Source organism: Silene latifolia, chromosome 9 (assembly GCF_048544455.1).
Source record: "Silene latifolia isolate original U9 population chromosome 9, ASM4854445v1, whole genome shotgun sequence".
NCBI lineage: Eukaryota > Viridiplantae > Streptophyta > Magnoliopsida > Caryophyllales > Caryophyllaceae > Silene > Silene latifolia.
Genome location: NC_133534.1, coordinates 60,677,447 through 60,690,822, shown reverse-complemented (window position 1 = coordinate 60,690,822; position 13,376 = coordinate 60,677,447). Strand labels below are relative to the sequence as shown.

At 38.5% G+C, this 13,376-nt stretch overlaps 1 protein-coding gene across 1 annotated transcript; it reads left to right on the top strand.

Moving 5' to 3' along the window:
- The first annotated feature begins 9,414 nt into the window (after positions 1–9,414).
- On the top strand, positions 9,415–12,492 carry LOC141599829 (uncharacterized). Its single transcript, XM_074419953.1, has 2 exons — positions 9,415–9,552; positions 10,884–12,492. Exon 2 carries the CDS (start codon positions 11,470–11,472, stop codon positions 12,256–12,258), a length of 789 nt encoding a protein of 262 aa, XP_074276054.1. The 5' UTR covers positions 9,415–9,552; positions 10,884–11,469; the 3' UTR covers positions 12,259–12,492.
- The last annotated feature ends 884 nt before the right edge of the window (positions 12,493–13,376 follow it).

Genomic DNA, 13,376 nt, shown 5'->3' with positions numbered 1-13,376 from the left:
CCGCGTCATATACATTTTAGCGAGACGAGTCGGATCACGAGTTAAATGAGGAGAAAGTGGAAAGCCCACTCCCTCCTCTAGTGACCCGCGGACCGAGGCAACAAAAGGAGAGCCTTCTCTCCTTTTGAAACCTAATTCATTTTTGACAAAAATTAGGGTTTTGGAGATCATTTCTCTCTGAAACCTAGATCTCACATCTCGAAAAACTCACATCAAGTTCTCTCAATATTGCAAGGCAATTAGAGAACACATTTCTAGCACAAGAGCATATTCTCAGACGATCTTGGGTGCAACAATTAGGAGGAGGTATACTTTGATCTCTCATTGCCGAATTGCACTAGGACCGAAGGTTAATTCTTGTGCTTAATCGTTTTTCGTTATATTTCGTTTATGACCATATTTCACATGTTAAATTTACGTTATAGTCCTAAATTTAAAGGGTCTTATACGGATATTACCCTACAAGTGGTATCAGAGCGAGGCCACGTAAATTTTCATTGTGATTTTTCATAAAACGATTTTGAAACGATTGTTTTTGTCTCGAAATTCGTGCGGCAACAGCAATTTTCTCTCGGCTGTTGCGTTTTTTGAAACCGTGACATGTTTTTACACGGTTGATTCATCATTTTTCGTTTTGTTCTTTTGCATATTGTTATTTTATACGGAGATTATAACAACAAGTTTTGTCAGATTGTAAAATTGTTTTGATGCGGTTTTGATCAAAATTGCGTTTGTTTTGTTTCAACAAAACTGTTTTCACGAGGGTTTTGTTTTTCCAGAAACTTTTGTTCTCGATCGAGCTTGTTTTTAATCGATCGAGAGGTTTTTCTGTCTTGTTTTTACTCGATCGAGTCCTTGCTTTGTACTCGATCGACCACTTTCAAAACCCCACGCTTTGCTCGATCGAGAAGTCCTCGTACTCGATCGAGCAGATTTGCGATAAAAGCCCTCGATCGACCTCCCAAGATCTTGTCGATCGAGTACTTTCTGATTAGCATACCTCTCGATCGACTAGCGATTGATTGATCGATCGAGCCCTTTTGTTCCTCGATCGAGCACTTTTGTCCCTGGATCGAGGGATTTTTGTTCTGGCAGCTTTGAAAATTTATCCTTTTTGTTTTAAATTTTCTTTTGGCCTTAATATGTACTTTATACGGATATTGTACACTCGCTATGATTGTGAAACGGTTCACACACGTACCATTGAGTTATTTTAAAGCGTATTTAAAGTAACGGATTGTAATAGATTAAAATTAAACTGATAGAAGCAGTTTTATCACATAAATTGTAATCATTAAAAGGTGGTTTGGATAAATTTAACATAATTACGGAATTATGTCACGAATAAATTTGTTTTAGTTGATGCATTTTATTTATCGTTAATTTTGAATGCTTTTATTACGTATTTATTCATTTTACAAACGGTTGTAACTTAGTGTGGCCTTAGTAGAACGTGTTACCGTAATGATGGAACACGGTCTTGGTTGTATTTTGAGATCTCGTATCTCCGTTTTGGATTTTTCACTTGTAATTACAGTTTTGTATTTAGAATGTAAATAGGTTTATATTTGTAAATTTTAAATTGTAATTTTGAGAAGACCAAAGATGGAGAACCGGATGCTCACTCCCGCTGCTAGGATAAAGATGGAACATCAAGACAAGCTTTTCGGGTCCAACGGTGGATTCCAAAGTTGTATTATGTTCTTTTTACTAGGATAGGCCACACTAGGAATTTTATTTACATACTGCATTCTTTTATTTATTTTTCGTAACGATAATATGCATCATTTTCCGCCTAAAAACCAAACCACCTAATTATTGCATGAAAACTGACACATATAGAGGTCACGAGTTAGTTTTCTTTGACATTCTCATGTCACACGATCTTTGCTAAGCCATCACCTAAATTAATTCATTCACGCAGACGCTAGTTATTTGTTCACTTAAAATGAATTAAAATTAAGTTGATGGGATCTTCCTCGTATAAACCAAAATTGAGAATGGTCTTTATAGGTCAAACTCCAATGAGTCCCTTCTTCGTCGGTAGGCATAATATGACCCCTTTTACGTCGGGTAAGTTGGAACCGATTGACCTATTTTATCTCAACACTATGGTCACTCGTACGATCCTGTGATTATGGTGGACAATAGATAGGATTTACGGAAATCTATCGACCAAGAGTTCTTACGGAAGAATTAGCTAAACAGTTGGCTTATCAATTTACGGAAATTGAGTCTTGGGATCACTTGTATCATTCTTGAGGAAGATCAATTATGCAAGTGCTTGAGTCTACACGTTAAAATACATTTTAAATAGACTTAAATCACCTCGATGAGTTGCTTATTTCGTTTTTGTTTTTCTTTCTTTTTCAGTGTAGAACACGAATTTTTAAACTGCAATAACGAAATGGCTGGTCCTACTAACGACCCAATGCCAAGTGCCACATTGGACCGTGAATCCGGCCGGATCTTCATGAATCGGATGAATCGGTCTACTCGATCAAGAATGATGGATCAAACTTCGCGGACGGGAGGCGGCATTACGGAATGCTGCGCGGGCCGACGAAAGCTCAAATATCTAATTGAGCCCATACCGCCAAACCCAGTCCCACGGCTAGAGCTAATGAGATCGCCAAGTTTAACGATTTCTGTATGGAAGCGGGTGCGATTAAAAACGTACTCATTTTTGCAATGGAACCCAATTTGCAGAAACGCTTCATAGCCCATGGTGCAAACAAGATTTTCACCACGCTCACTAAGAAATTCTCGAAAGCACCGAGAATCGTGACCTATGAGCATACCACTCGCTTCTTTGATGCGAGACTCCAGAAGGGCCAACCAGTTAGCCCACACATTCTCAGCATGATTGAGAATGTCGAGAAGCTGGAGACGCTTGATTGTAAGATCAGCGAGAACATCGTCATCGACCGCATGCTTCATTCACTCCACGATGGTTTTGCGCTCTTTAGAGCGAATTACTATATGAATGATTTGAAGAAAAGTCCCCATGAATGCACTCCCTTCTCGTACGGGCCGAGAAGGACATGAAGTTCGGTGGGAGCATGAAACAAGATGTTCTCGTTGTGTCAAACAAGGGCAAGGGTAAGGGCAAAGCTAAAGCGGACCTAGCGAGAGGTAAGGCGAAGTTCAAGAAGTCGGGTTCAGGTAAGAGTGGTCCTGGTGAGTCGAGCAACTCATCAGGCGCGACAAAGAGCAAGGATGGTAACATGGAGTGTCACCATTGCCACAAGACTGGGCATTGGAGGCGTACATGTCCCGTATACCATGAGGACATAAAGGCAGGTCGCGTTAAACCTGTTGGTATGTTTTCTTCCTCTTCTACTTTTATTCATATGATTGAGATTAACCACGCAAGTTACGGAACTTGGGTACTAGATACTGGTTGTGGTTCTCATCTGTGTAATCATGTGCAGGGGCTCCGAAACATCGAACCCCTCGTAAAGGGTGAGGTGGACTGCGTGTCGGGAATGGAGTACGAGTGGGCTGCCGTCTCGAGGGGAACATATGTGATCCAGCTTCCTAGCGGATTTGAGTTATCTTTATATAACTGCTATTATGTACCCAGTCTTTCTAAAAACATTATTTCAGTTTCTGCACTTGACAAACTTGGTTTTTCATTTGTAATAGAGAATAATTCTTGCATTTTCTCATTACACAATATGATTTATGGCAAGGCAGTCTCCATGAACGGAATTTATGTTTTAGATCAGACCACCGAAATATTACACGTAATGAATAAAAAGTTAAAGGTTGGTGACAAAGATCAAACGTATCTATGGCACTGCCGTATGGGACACATTAATGAGAAACGCGTAAAACAGCTCATCAAAAATGGAGCTATCTCGGCCTTTGATTTTCAATCATTTGGCACGTGTGAATCATGTCTCATCGGTAAGATGACTCGGATTTCCTTCAAAGGTGTTGGAATGCGCGCTGCTGACCTATTAGGGCTCATACACACGGATGTATGTGGACCTATGTCAATCACCGCACGAGAAGGCTATAGGTATTTCATCACTTTCACGGACGATTTAAGTAGATATGGCTATGTCTACTTAATGAAGCACAAAAGTGAATCCTTTGAGAAATTCAAAGAATACCGAGAACAGGTACAGAACCCTCTTTTGGTAGAAAGATTAAAACACTGCGTTCGGATCGTGGTGGCGAGTATCTTTCTCACGAGTTTGATCAACACCTTAAGGACTGTGGGATTGCCTTACGATTAACTCCACCGAACACCTCGGTTGAATGGTGTGTCCGAACGGAGAAATCGAACTTTACTTGATATGGTTCGATCCATGATGAGTCACACGGTATTACCGATTCATTATGGGGTTATGCTCTTCTGTCACCGCTCTAATACTTAACCGAAGTCCGTCTAAAGTCATTGACAAGACTCCATATGAACTATGGAAGGGAACGGTCCCTAACTTGTTCTTTATACGGGTTTGGGGCTGCGAGGCTTATGTCAAGTGGAGACACGAGGATAAGCTCGGCCCGCGATCGGTCAAGACATACTTTATAGGTTATCCTAAAGGAACGCTTGGTCATTACTTTTATTCGCCAACCGAACGTGTATTTGTTGCGGCTAGTGCGACATTCTTAGAGAAGGAATTTCTCGAGAATGCAAAGAGTGGTAGAACCTTCGAATCGTCGGAGATTCCGAACCAAGTACCGAGCAACCATTGGAGGAACCAGTTCCTTCAATCCCTTGCGGTTAATATTCTGAGGAACCTAGAAGGTCGGGAAGAGTCTCTATTCCTCCAGACAGATACATTGGTATGGTCGAGGAACATGACATAGATGACATTCTACTCTTAACGAGTAGTGAACCCGCAACCTATAAAGGTGCCATGACTAGTTCTGACTCAAAGCTATGGCTTGAGGCCATGCAATCCGAGATGGACTCCATGTATGAGAACAACGTGTGGGATCTTGTTGACTTACCTGCTAAGGTTCGTCCCCTTCAATGCAAATGGCTTTACAAGATAAAGCATTCTGTGGAAGGTCAACAAGATATCTACAAAGCACGACTAGTTGCTAAAGGTTTCACCCAAGTGCCAGGTTTGCACTACGATGAGATTTTTGCACCCGTAGTCATGCTGCGTTCCATTCGGATTATCTTAGCGATTGCCGCTTTTCTTGACTATGAAATTTGGCAAATGGACGTGAAAACCGCCTTCTTAAACGGTTTTTTGGAGGAAGAGTTGTACATGGTACAACCCGAAGGTTTCATCGATCCAGAACATCCTAAGAAAGTGTGCAAGCTTAAGCGTTCCATTTATGGACTTAAGCAAGCATCAAGGAGTTGGAATCATCGCTTCGACCAAGTGATAAAAGAAAATGGATTTACTCGATCGATCGAGGAACCATGTCTATATATCAAGTCGAGTGGGAGCAAGATTGTCTTCCTAATATTGTATGTTGACGACATACTCCTGGTTGGGAATGACATACCTCTCTTAACTTCGGTGAAAGTATGGTTGAAGAACCATTTCCAGATGAAAGATCTGGGTGAGGCACAAAGAATTTTGGGCATCCGTATCTATCGAGATAGATCACGTCGGATGTTATCTCTCGATCAGTCTTACATAGACAAAGTCCTAGAGAGATTCAGCATGGCTAACTCCAAAAAGGGGTTTCTTCCTATGGCTCCAGGGGTGCATTTGAGCAAGTCTCAGGCACCAGAGACACCGGAAGAGAAAGAGCGCATGACACGGATTCCTTATGCCTCGGCTATAGGATCAATCATGTATGCCATGATATGCACACGTCCGGACGTGGCATATGCATTGAGTATGACAAGTCGATTCCAACAAAGATCCAGGTGAATCACATTGGGTGGCTGTCAAGAACATTCTTAAGTACCTACGGAGGACTAAAGATTGGGCATTGACTTATGGAGGCCCTCAAAAGCTATGCGCAACCTGTTCTGAAGATGCTAGCTTCCAAACGGATCGAGATGACTCGAAATCTCGATCTGGATTCGTTTTTACTCTTAATGGCGCTGATCACCGGAAGAGTTCCAAACAAACTGTTACAGCAGATTCTACGACTGAGTCCGAGTACTATGCCGCGTCTGAAACTACAAAGGAAGCGATATGGATGCGTCAATTCTTACATGGACTATCTGTAGTGCCTAGTTCGAATGACCCGATCACCATCTATTGCGACAATAGTGGTGCCATCTTCCAAGCTAAGGAGCCAAAGTCTAGCAACAAGTCTAGACATGTACAACGGAAAGCTCATCTAATCCGAGATTACGTGGAGCAAAAGGAAGTAGTGATAGAAAAGATTGCTACAGATGATAACATAGCAGATCCTCTCACTAAACCATTACGACAAGATAAGCATGAAGGGCACGTTAATTCCATGGGAATTAAACGTGTTCCTAAGTTGTAGTACTCTTTTATGGATTAGATTCATTCTCTTTTGTACTCTATACAACATCATCGTTTTGATATTTATATATTTTGTTTTTCATGTGGATTTGTACGACAAATTTTGAACACCACAAAGTGAACTGAACGAACATTATATTTTAGTCCTTAATTGCCCACATGAGCTGATAACTCTGGCAATTATTTTGTGACGTTGGTTGATGGTGGGTTCAACGAGCCATAAGTCAACCGGTTGACTGACCAATCACAGAGGCGAGTTATACGGATATCTCGTAGGACACCATTGTGACATCGACGTGGAGTCCTAAATGTTTTATAACATTCGGTGCCCGGTCGTGGATAGGACCTCCATGGTGATCCTAAGAGTCGATTCTTTTGACTATCGACTGTCTCTTGAGACTACGGCAGATTTTGGGTGACTTTGGTTTCTTTCTCACGGTCATCCGTAAAGGGGGCCAAGTAGATTTTTTCTTGGTCATTTCATGTTGTGCTTAGATCGGAAGGAGTCGAGTTGAAGGAAATATTCAGCCTTTATCGGTACTCGATATTTCTCGGGGCCACTCGAGGAGTCAGAATCGAAATGCATGGCCATGCTCGGATACGGATTCGTTTTATCAGTTAAGTTACTCTCTAGTCGGGGAAACCACTCTTGATACAGATCGATTGTAGAATACGACCTTTGCGGATCCGGATCTGCAAATTGTTTTACATTGAGTGGGAGAAATTTTAAATGAATATGAGAATCGGTTATCGCACATACACTTGTACGGACAAGTGGGAGTTTGTTGAGCCGTGTCCTCCCGTTAGTGCGGATAACGTCATTGCACATACACTTGTACGGACAAGTGGGAGCTTGTTAGGGCGGTGTCCTTAACGATTAGTGCAAGGACTTATAAACCTCTAAAAGGATCAAAGGGCATACTTTTGGTATTATTATCGGTTGATCCACGTTTATCAATAACGGTTGGCTTGCTAGATAAGTTTGACGTTATTGTCATACAGATGGCGGTGATCAACTGGTCCCTAAAAGTCACACCTATAGGATACGTTTGAGAGACGTGACAGTATGAAAATACAGTCATGTTGATGCCAATTTTGACTAACCATTAGTCCGAGTTATTTGACTAGTAATTAGTCAAAATGTGATGTTGAGATATTATATTTAATACGGATTAAATAAAATGGGCTAAGGCGAATTAAACAGTTAATTCGTAAATTAAATATAAACGATTATATTTAATTAATGTATATTGAATAAATTATACAATATCGTCTTTGTCGGACATGTATTAATACTTCAACTAACCCGTGTTATTAGTTGATATTTTAATAGCCGATAACCGATGACGATTTATAATAAAAACCGCGTCATATACATTTTAGCGAGACGAGTCGGATCACGAGTTAAATGAGGAGAAAGTGGAAAGCCCACTCCCTCCTCTAGTGACCCGCGGACCGAGGCAACAAAAGGAGAGCCTTCTCTCCTTTTGAAACCTAATTCATTTTTGACAAAAATTAGGGTTTTGGAGATCATTTCTCTCTGAAACCTAGATCTCACATCTCGAAAAACTCACATCAAGTTCTCTCAATATTGCAAGGCAATTAGAGAACACATTTCTAGCACAAGGGCATATTCTCAGACGATCTTGGGTGCAACAATTAGGAGGAGGTCTACTTTGATCTCTCATTGCCGAATTGCACTAGGACCGAAGGTTAATTCTTGTGCTTAATCGTTTTTCGTTATATTTCGTTTATAACCATATTTCACATGTTAAATTTACGTTATAGTCCTAAATTTAAAGGGTCTTATACGGATATTACCCTACACGAGGTTCATCGCCCTTGTGGTTTAACCCGATTCGAATTCGGACTCTAAATCGGATGGACTAAAAATTTTGAGAGTTGGAGTCGAGTGTTGGTGAATCCACCTAATTTAGGGTGATTACCTAATTACAAGCAAATATCTATTGGAAAGGGACAAAAATAAACTAATTGGAATAGCTTAAAATAAACAAAGGCGATACTTAGCAATTAACCTAATAGTGTTATATCGCCTCAAGGCTCCACCATATCCAATATCCATTAGATCCCTCAAAAAAAAATAATAATAATAATCATATCTATATAAATTTAAAAGACAATACTCATTGTACATCGCGCCACGTCATAAATGTATTTTTTTTTTTTTTGGAAAATTCAGGTTATGGTGGGACCCGTGAGTGTGCAACGTATTTAATTATTAAGATATCCGTCTTTTCAAACATGCGATAAATTCTGTCTCGCAACAAATTATATAAAATCATCTTATGGAATACTTATTCGAATTAATATTATGATAAAATTTTATATATTCCGTGTAAAGAAAATGCATAACATTTACGCAGAATTAATTACAAATGCGAGTAAATGTGATTAAATTACATAATTTTTAAAACAAAATTACACAATAAAATTACATAATTTCAGGAAGGAATTACAGTTATATACGGGATCGAACATACAACAGAAATGAATTACAAAAATGAATTACATGTATTTTTGTTAATATTATTGTACCACAAATCATAACATAATTTTTTAAAAGTACAGGGTACAAATTTTTGTTTTCAAAAAATAATAATAACGGCATATGTACTTGGAATATAAAACTCGGCATCTGAACTATCAGCCGTGCACACCGAAATTGGTAGTGACAATGATAGGTACAATAGAAATGCAAAAACAAATATACATAAAAAAACATTAATTCTGGCTCAAATACATACCCGTGCAATTTTGCACGGGTTTAAAACTAGTACTTCGTATCCATTAGAGTAGAGTAAATAAGTTCAGTTAGTCTTGCTGAAGACGGGTCGGAGCAAGTGACGGGTAATGCCACTTACAAAACGGATAAGGGGGACAAGGTGGGGACACCCCATGTGCTTCCCTATCTCCTCTATTTGGGTCATTTGTCAGAGGAAATGGTATCCGTCACAAATGAGATTTTTTGTGAAATAAGTTAGCAACTATATATAGATTATACAGAGTATAAGCTTAGACATAATAATGTCAAATTAATATAAGATAATCCTCTCTCCATTACCTTTGGGATGTCTTCTTCATCAACTTGCTCGCATCTTTGATCGCATAGGTATTTCACATATCTTATCAATTTTACCTTTGTTTATTTTTCCTCTCTTTTTTTTTTTCTTTTTTTTTTTTTTAATTCTCTCTTATCATCGCTTGTTTTTGCTATTATCCTTATTGTTTCATCATTTGAATCGTGGCTATCTCGGAGTATTTATTTTTTGCTTTTATCAAGTATGCTTGATTTCTCCTGGAATTTCATATGTGAAGTTGGAATGTTTGTTGTGTTTTCTGTCGATATAATTTGTTTTTTTGGTTGAGGACGAGAATTGTTATCTACCTTCTCTTCTATCTCTCCCCTCATAATCGATTAAAATATTGTATATTTTGCCTCATTCACTTGTCATCCGATCTCACACGATATATTTTAATTTAACCGATTGTGAGAGGTAAAGAGAGAAGGTGGGAAAGAAAATTGGAGGAACAAGGTAGATAGCAATCCTGGTTGATGACAATAATGATGTTTATGTACTAGAAATTAATTTTGATTATTAATCATTGAGGGATTAAAGTGTTTCTTTGTCTCTGATGTTGTTTAAGGTGAATCATTTCATTAGGCATGCGATCTTAGTCTAATGGATCAAAGGATGATGCAATTATACCTAGAAAAAGGCATAACATAAGACTGAGATCGGTCATAATTATGAGATAATGGAATAATACGGACTTATTCATTTATAATCTAAACGTCTCCATTTTGTTATGCCAATTGTTTCCAGCGATTGACTAACCTAACCTTCTAAATCAAAAATTCTACGTCCTCCCGGTACTCCTCACACACAAACACAATCCACCCAGGTGGAATATTATAATGACTTGTGTGTGAGGAGTACCGTATTACTCTTTCTAAATCAATCAATAGGTGTATTCTTCTCTTGATGACTCAATTATCAATACTTATCCATTCATATCTTCTTCACGTGGCTTCTTGATGTTTTATTCTTGTTATTCATTGTTCATTCAATTTTTTGTGGTTTACTTATGGAAATTTTGTTCTGCAATACTCGTTAATTTCATGTAAAAAGTTTAATGTCGTAATTAGTAAATATTTTTGTCATTGTGAGACGTGCTTAAATATTTTGTGGATATTTCACCTCTTATAAAGTGAATTAAAGTCAGTTGATACTGGTCTTGCTCGCTCGAAGGTCTTGAGGTTCACTTTGTCAATGTGCAGTGCTCATTATCTTGTTGGCTCAAATATTCTAATTTCCTACTAGTTTTGTTCAATGTAAAGGTTGCTCAACACTTGACTATGAATTTATCTTGCTAACTAACCATATTTTATTTGACGAAATTTATCTTCATAACCTTTTTTAAGCTCATTTCTCTTTGCAGATTTAGATGTCTTATTGATCATAACTTCTGAAGCTAAGGAAGAACATGTTACCATTCTAATAATTATGATGGTCCAACTATCTTGACACAACACGGTCCGATCCATGAGACTTGACTCTTTCAAATTCAGTAGCAAAAAGCTAACCAGGTAAAAGGTTGTATTGTGTTTGATGTTCTGGGGGTGTTGAAGAGCATTGGAGCACAATGCCTTCGCTGTTTGCTAGACTTCCTATTGTCCCTTCTATTCTTTCTTCCACTTCCTTACGTAGTTCCTTATGTTCTCATCGTCTTAAACGTCTTCAAAAAAGTGATCGTCGTGGTAACCTTAGTTAACATTCAGCTTCTTTCTTTTTTCTTTTTTCCTATTTACCTTGTCATTTTCCGTTGTCCAGTATTCCGGTTTTGGTGACATTAAGGTTTCGTTTTCTCTTGTGATATTACATTTGGGTGTGATTTACAGTTAATAGTTGATGTAATTTTACAACCACGCGAGGAGATTTAAAGGTATCAGTTTACATTTGTTGGGAATTTTCGGTAAATCTTTTCTATAAAAAATTCAGTCTCCATAGTCCTGTCGTTTTATGTGATGGAAAACTTCCTTGCTGTAAAAACCGACTTGAGAAGTGGTTGTGGTGGGTATGGTCTGAAGAAACCATATGCCGCAAAAGAGCGACATACCTACTGTACGAATGAATCGGATACAATACTTGTACTTGGAGACACCCTTAATGATAAATTGAAAGTGATAGGTGAAATCCTGGAAACTTCGTCCGATTCTCTTTCAGATGACAAAAGTACAAGTGCTCACATACCAACCATGGATTGCTCCACTGGAGTGGCTAACAAATGCTTACAAAAGAGTGCTACTTTTCCTGTCTCGGTCGGATCAGGAATTGAACAAGAGTCACAACTAGAAGAATGTAAGGATTTTAGTCGCTCATTGTCTATGCCGCCTGTAAGAAAGCTTGTTTCCGCTATAAAAGGGGGCCGGGAGAAGGAAGGAGCCCAACAAAAGAAGCTAAGTGTTTCTTGGTCACCTGATGTGTATGATCCACCTCCAACCTCTGTCTCTCACTTCCCAAAGAAGGACCAACAAAGTCATAGGAAGACTCATAAGAAGCACGGAAAACGGAAGCAGAAAGGAAAGAATACGCGTGGAGGAGGAAGTGGCTTAAAAGAGAAGAAACATCATCGCAAGGTGGGTGGAAAATCTGACCGGTGTTTGGACTCTTGCGCAAATACCGAACACGTACTCAACTATGATTCATCGCTTGAGTTGGTTGATTTCAATGATCCTGGTGTTAGCCGTCCCGATCCTGGCTTTGGAAGTAAATTTCTTGGACAAGCCAGTGGTACTATCCAATGTGTGTATTGATGTGCTTAGCCTACTCTTGATAGATTGTGCTACCAGTTGCAGATCATCCCTTTTTTTTACTGTAAATGAATAAATCTTTAAGAAGCTACTAAAACTTCTCAATAGTATTTGTACTTGAAAACTCTTTTTCTTGTCTTAAAAACGCATATTGTGAGTCTTGTGACTGAATGTTGGATATTCTAATGTTGGTTTGATTTAATTATCAGTTTACTGCTAATGATATTCTTTGATTGATGTTCGTGTAGCAATTTACTGCCTTGGCCTTTGCAGCAAGTATTTGAACATTAATCTTAGTATAAAATAACTTTTAGACAATTAGAGAAAAAGGAATATACATGGGAGGTATTACCTTCAACTTTTTTGTTTTTGACCATATATCTATATTTTTTGAGCTTATTTTCACAAACTTTATTTGTTTTTGAGTATATGTATGTTTTTTTTAGCTTATTAAAATTTATAAGTTAGATTTTAATTTTTTTCCGTCAAAACTCAAATTTTACTAAACTTATATGTAACTAGTGTAGATCCCCATACTACAACACGATATTTTTTGTTTTGTTTTATAAAGAGACATTCTCATTATATTAATTGCATAAATTAATTGGGAAAGCCTTAAGAATGTGAGTGAGAATAGAAGTTTCTTGGGTTTGGCAGGCTACTACCGTAGGTTCATTAAACATTTTTCTAAGGTGGCAAAACCAATGACTTCTTAACTAAAGAAAGAATCAAAATTTGCGTGGTCTAGTGCCTGCGAAGAGGCGTTTCAAGAGCTGAAGAGGAGATTGACATCAGCACCAATTCTAACATTACCCGAGGAAGGCGTCGGATTTGATGTCTATAGTGACGCGACAAAGAATGGTCTAAGCTGTGTGCTAATGCAGAATAGAAAGGTTGTGGCTTATGCGTCGAGGCAACTAAAGGAAAGTGAAAAGAACTATCCGACTCATGATCTTGAGTTGGCAGCTGTAGTTTTTGCCCTCAAGATTTGGAGACACTACCTCTATGGAGTTTCGTGCAACTTTTATACAGATCACAAAAGCTTAAAATACATTTTCATACAAAGGGATCTAAATGCGAGGCAAAGGAGATGGTTAGAGTTGATCAATGATTATAACCTT

What these genes read in the sequence shown, in the direction of transcription:
- LOC141599829 (XM_074419953.1), top strand. Translation starts at nt 11,470, where the DNA reads ATGGAAAACTTCCTTGCTGTAAAAACCGACTTGAGAAGTGGTTGTGGT.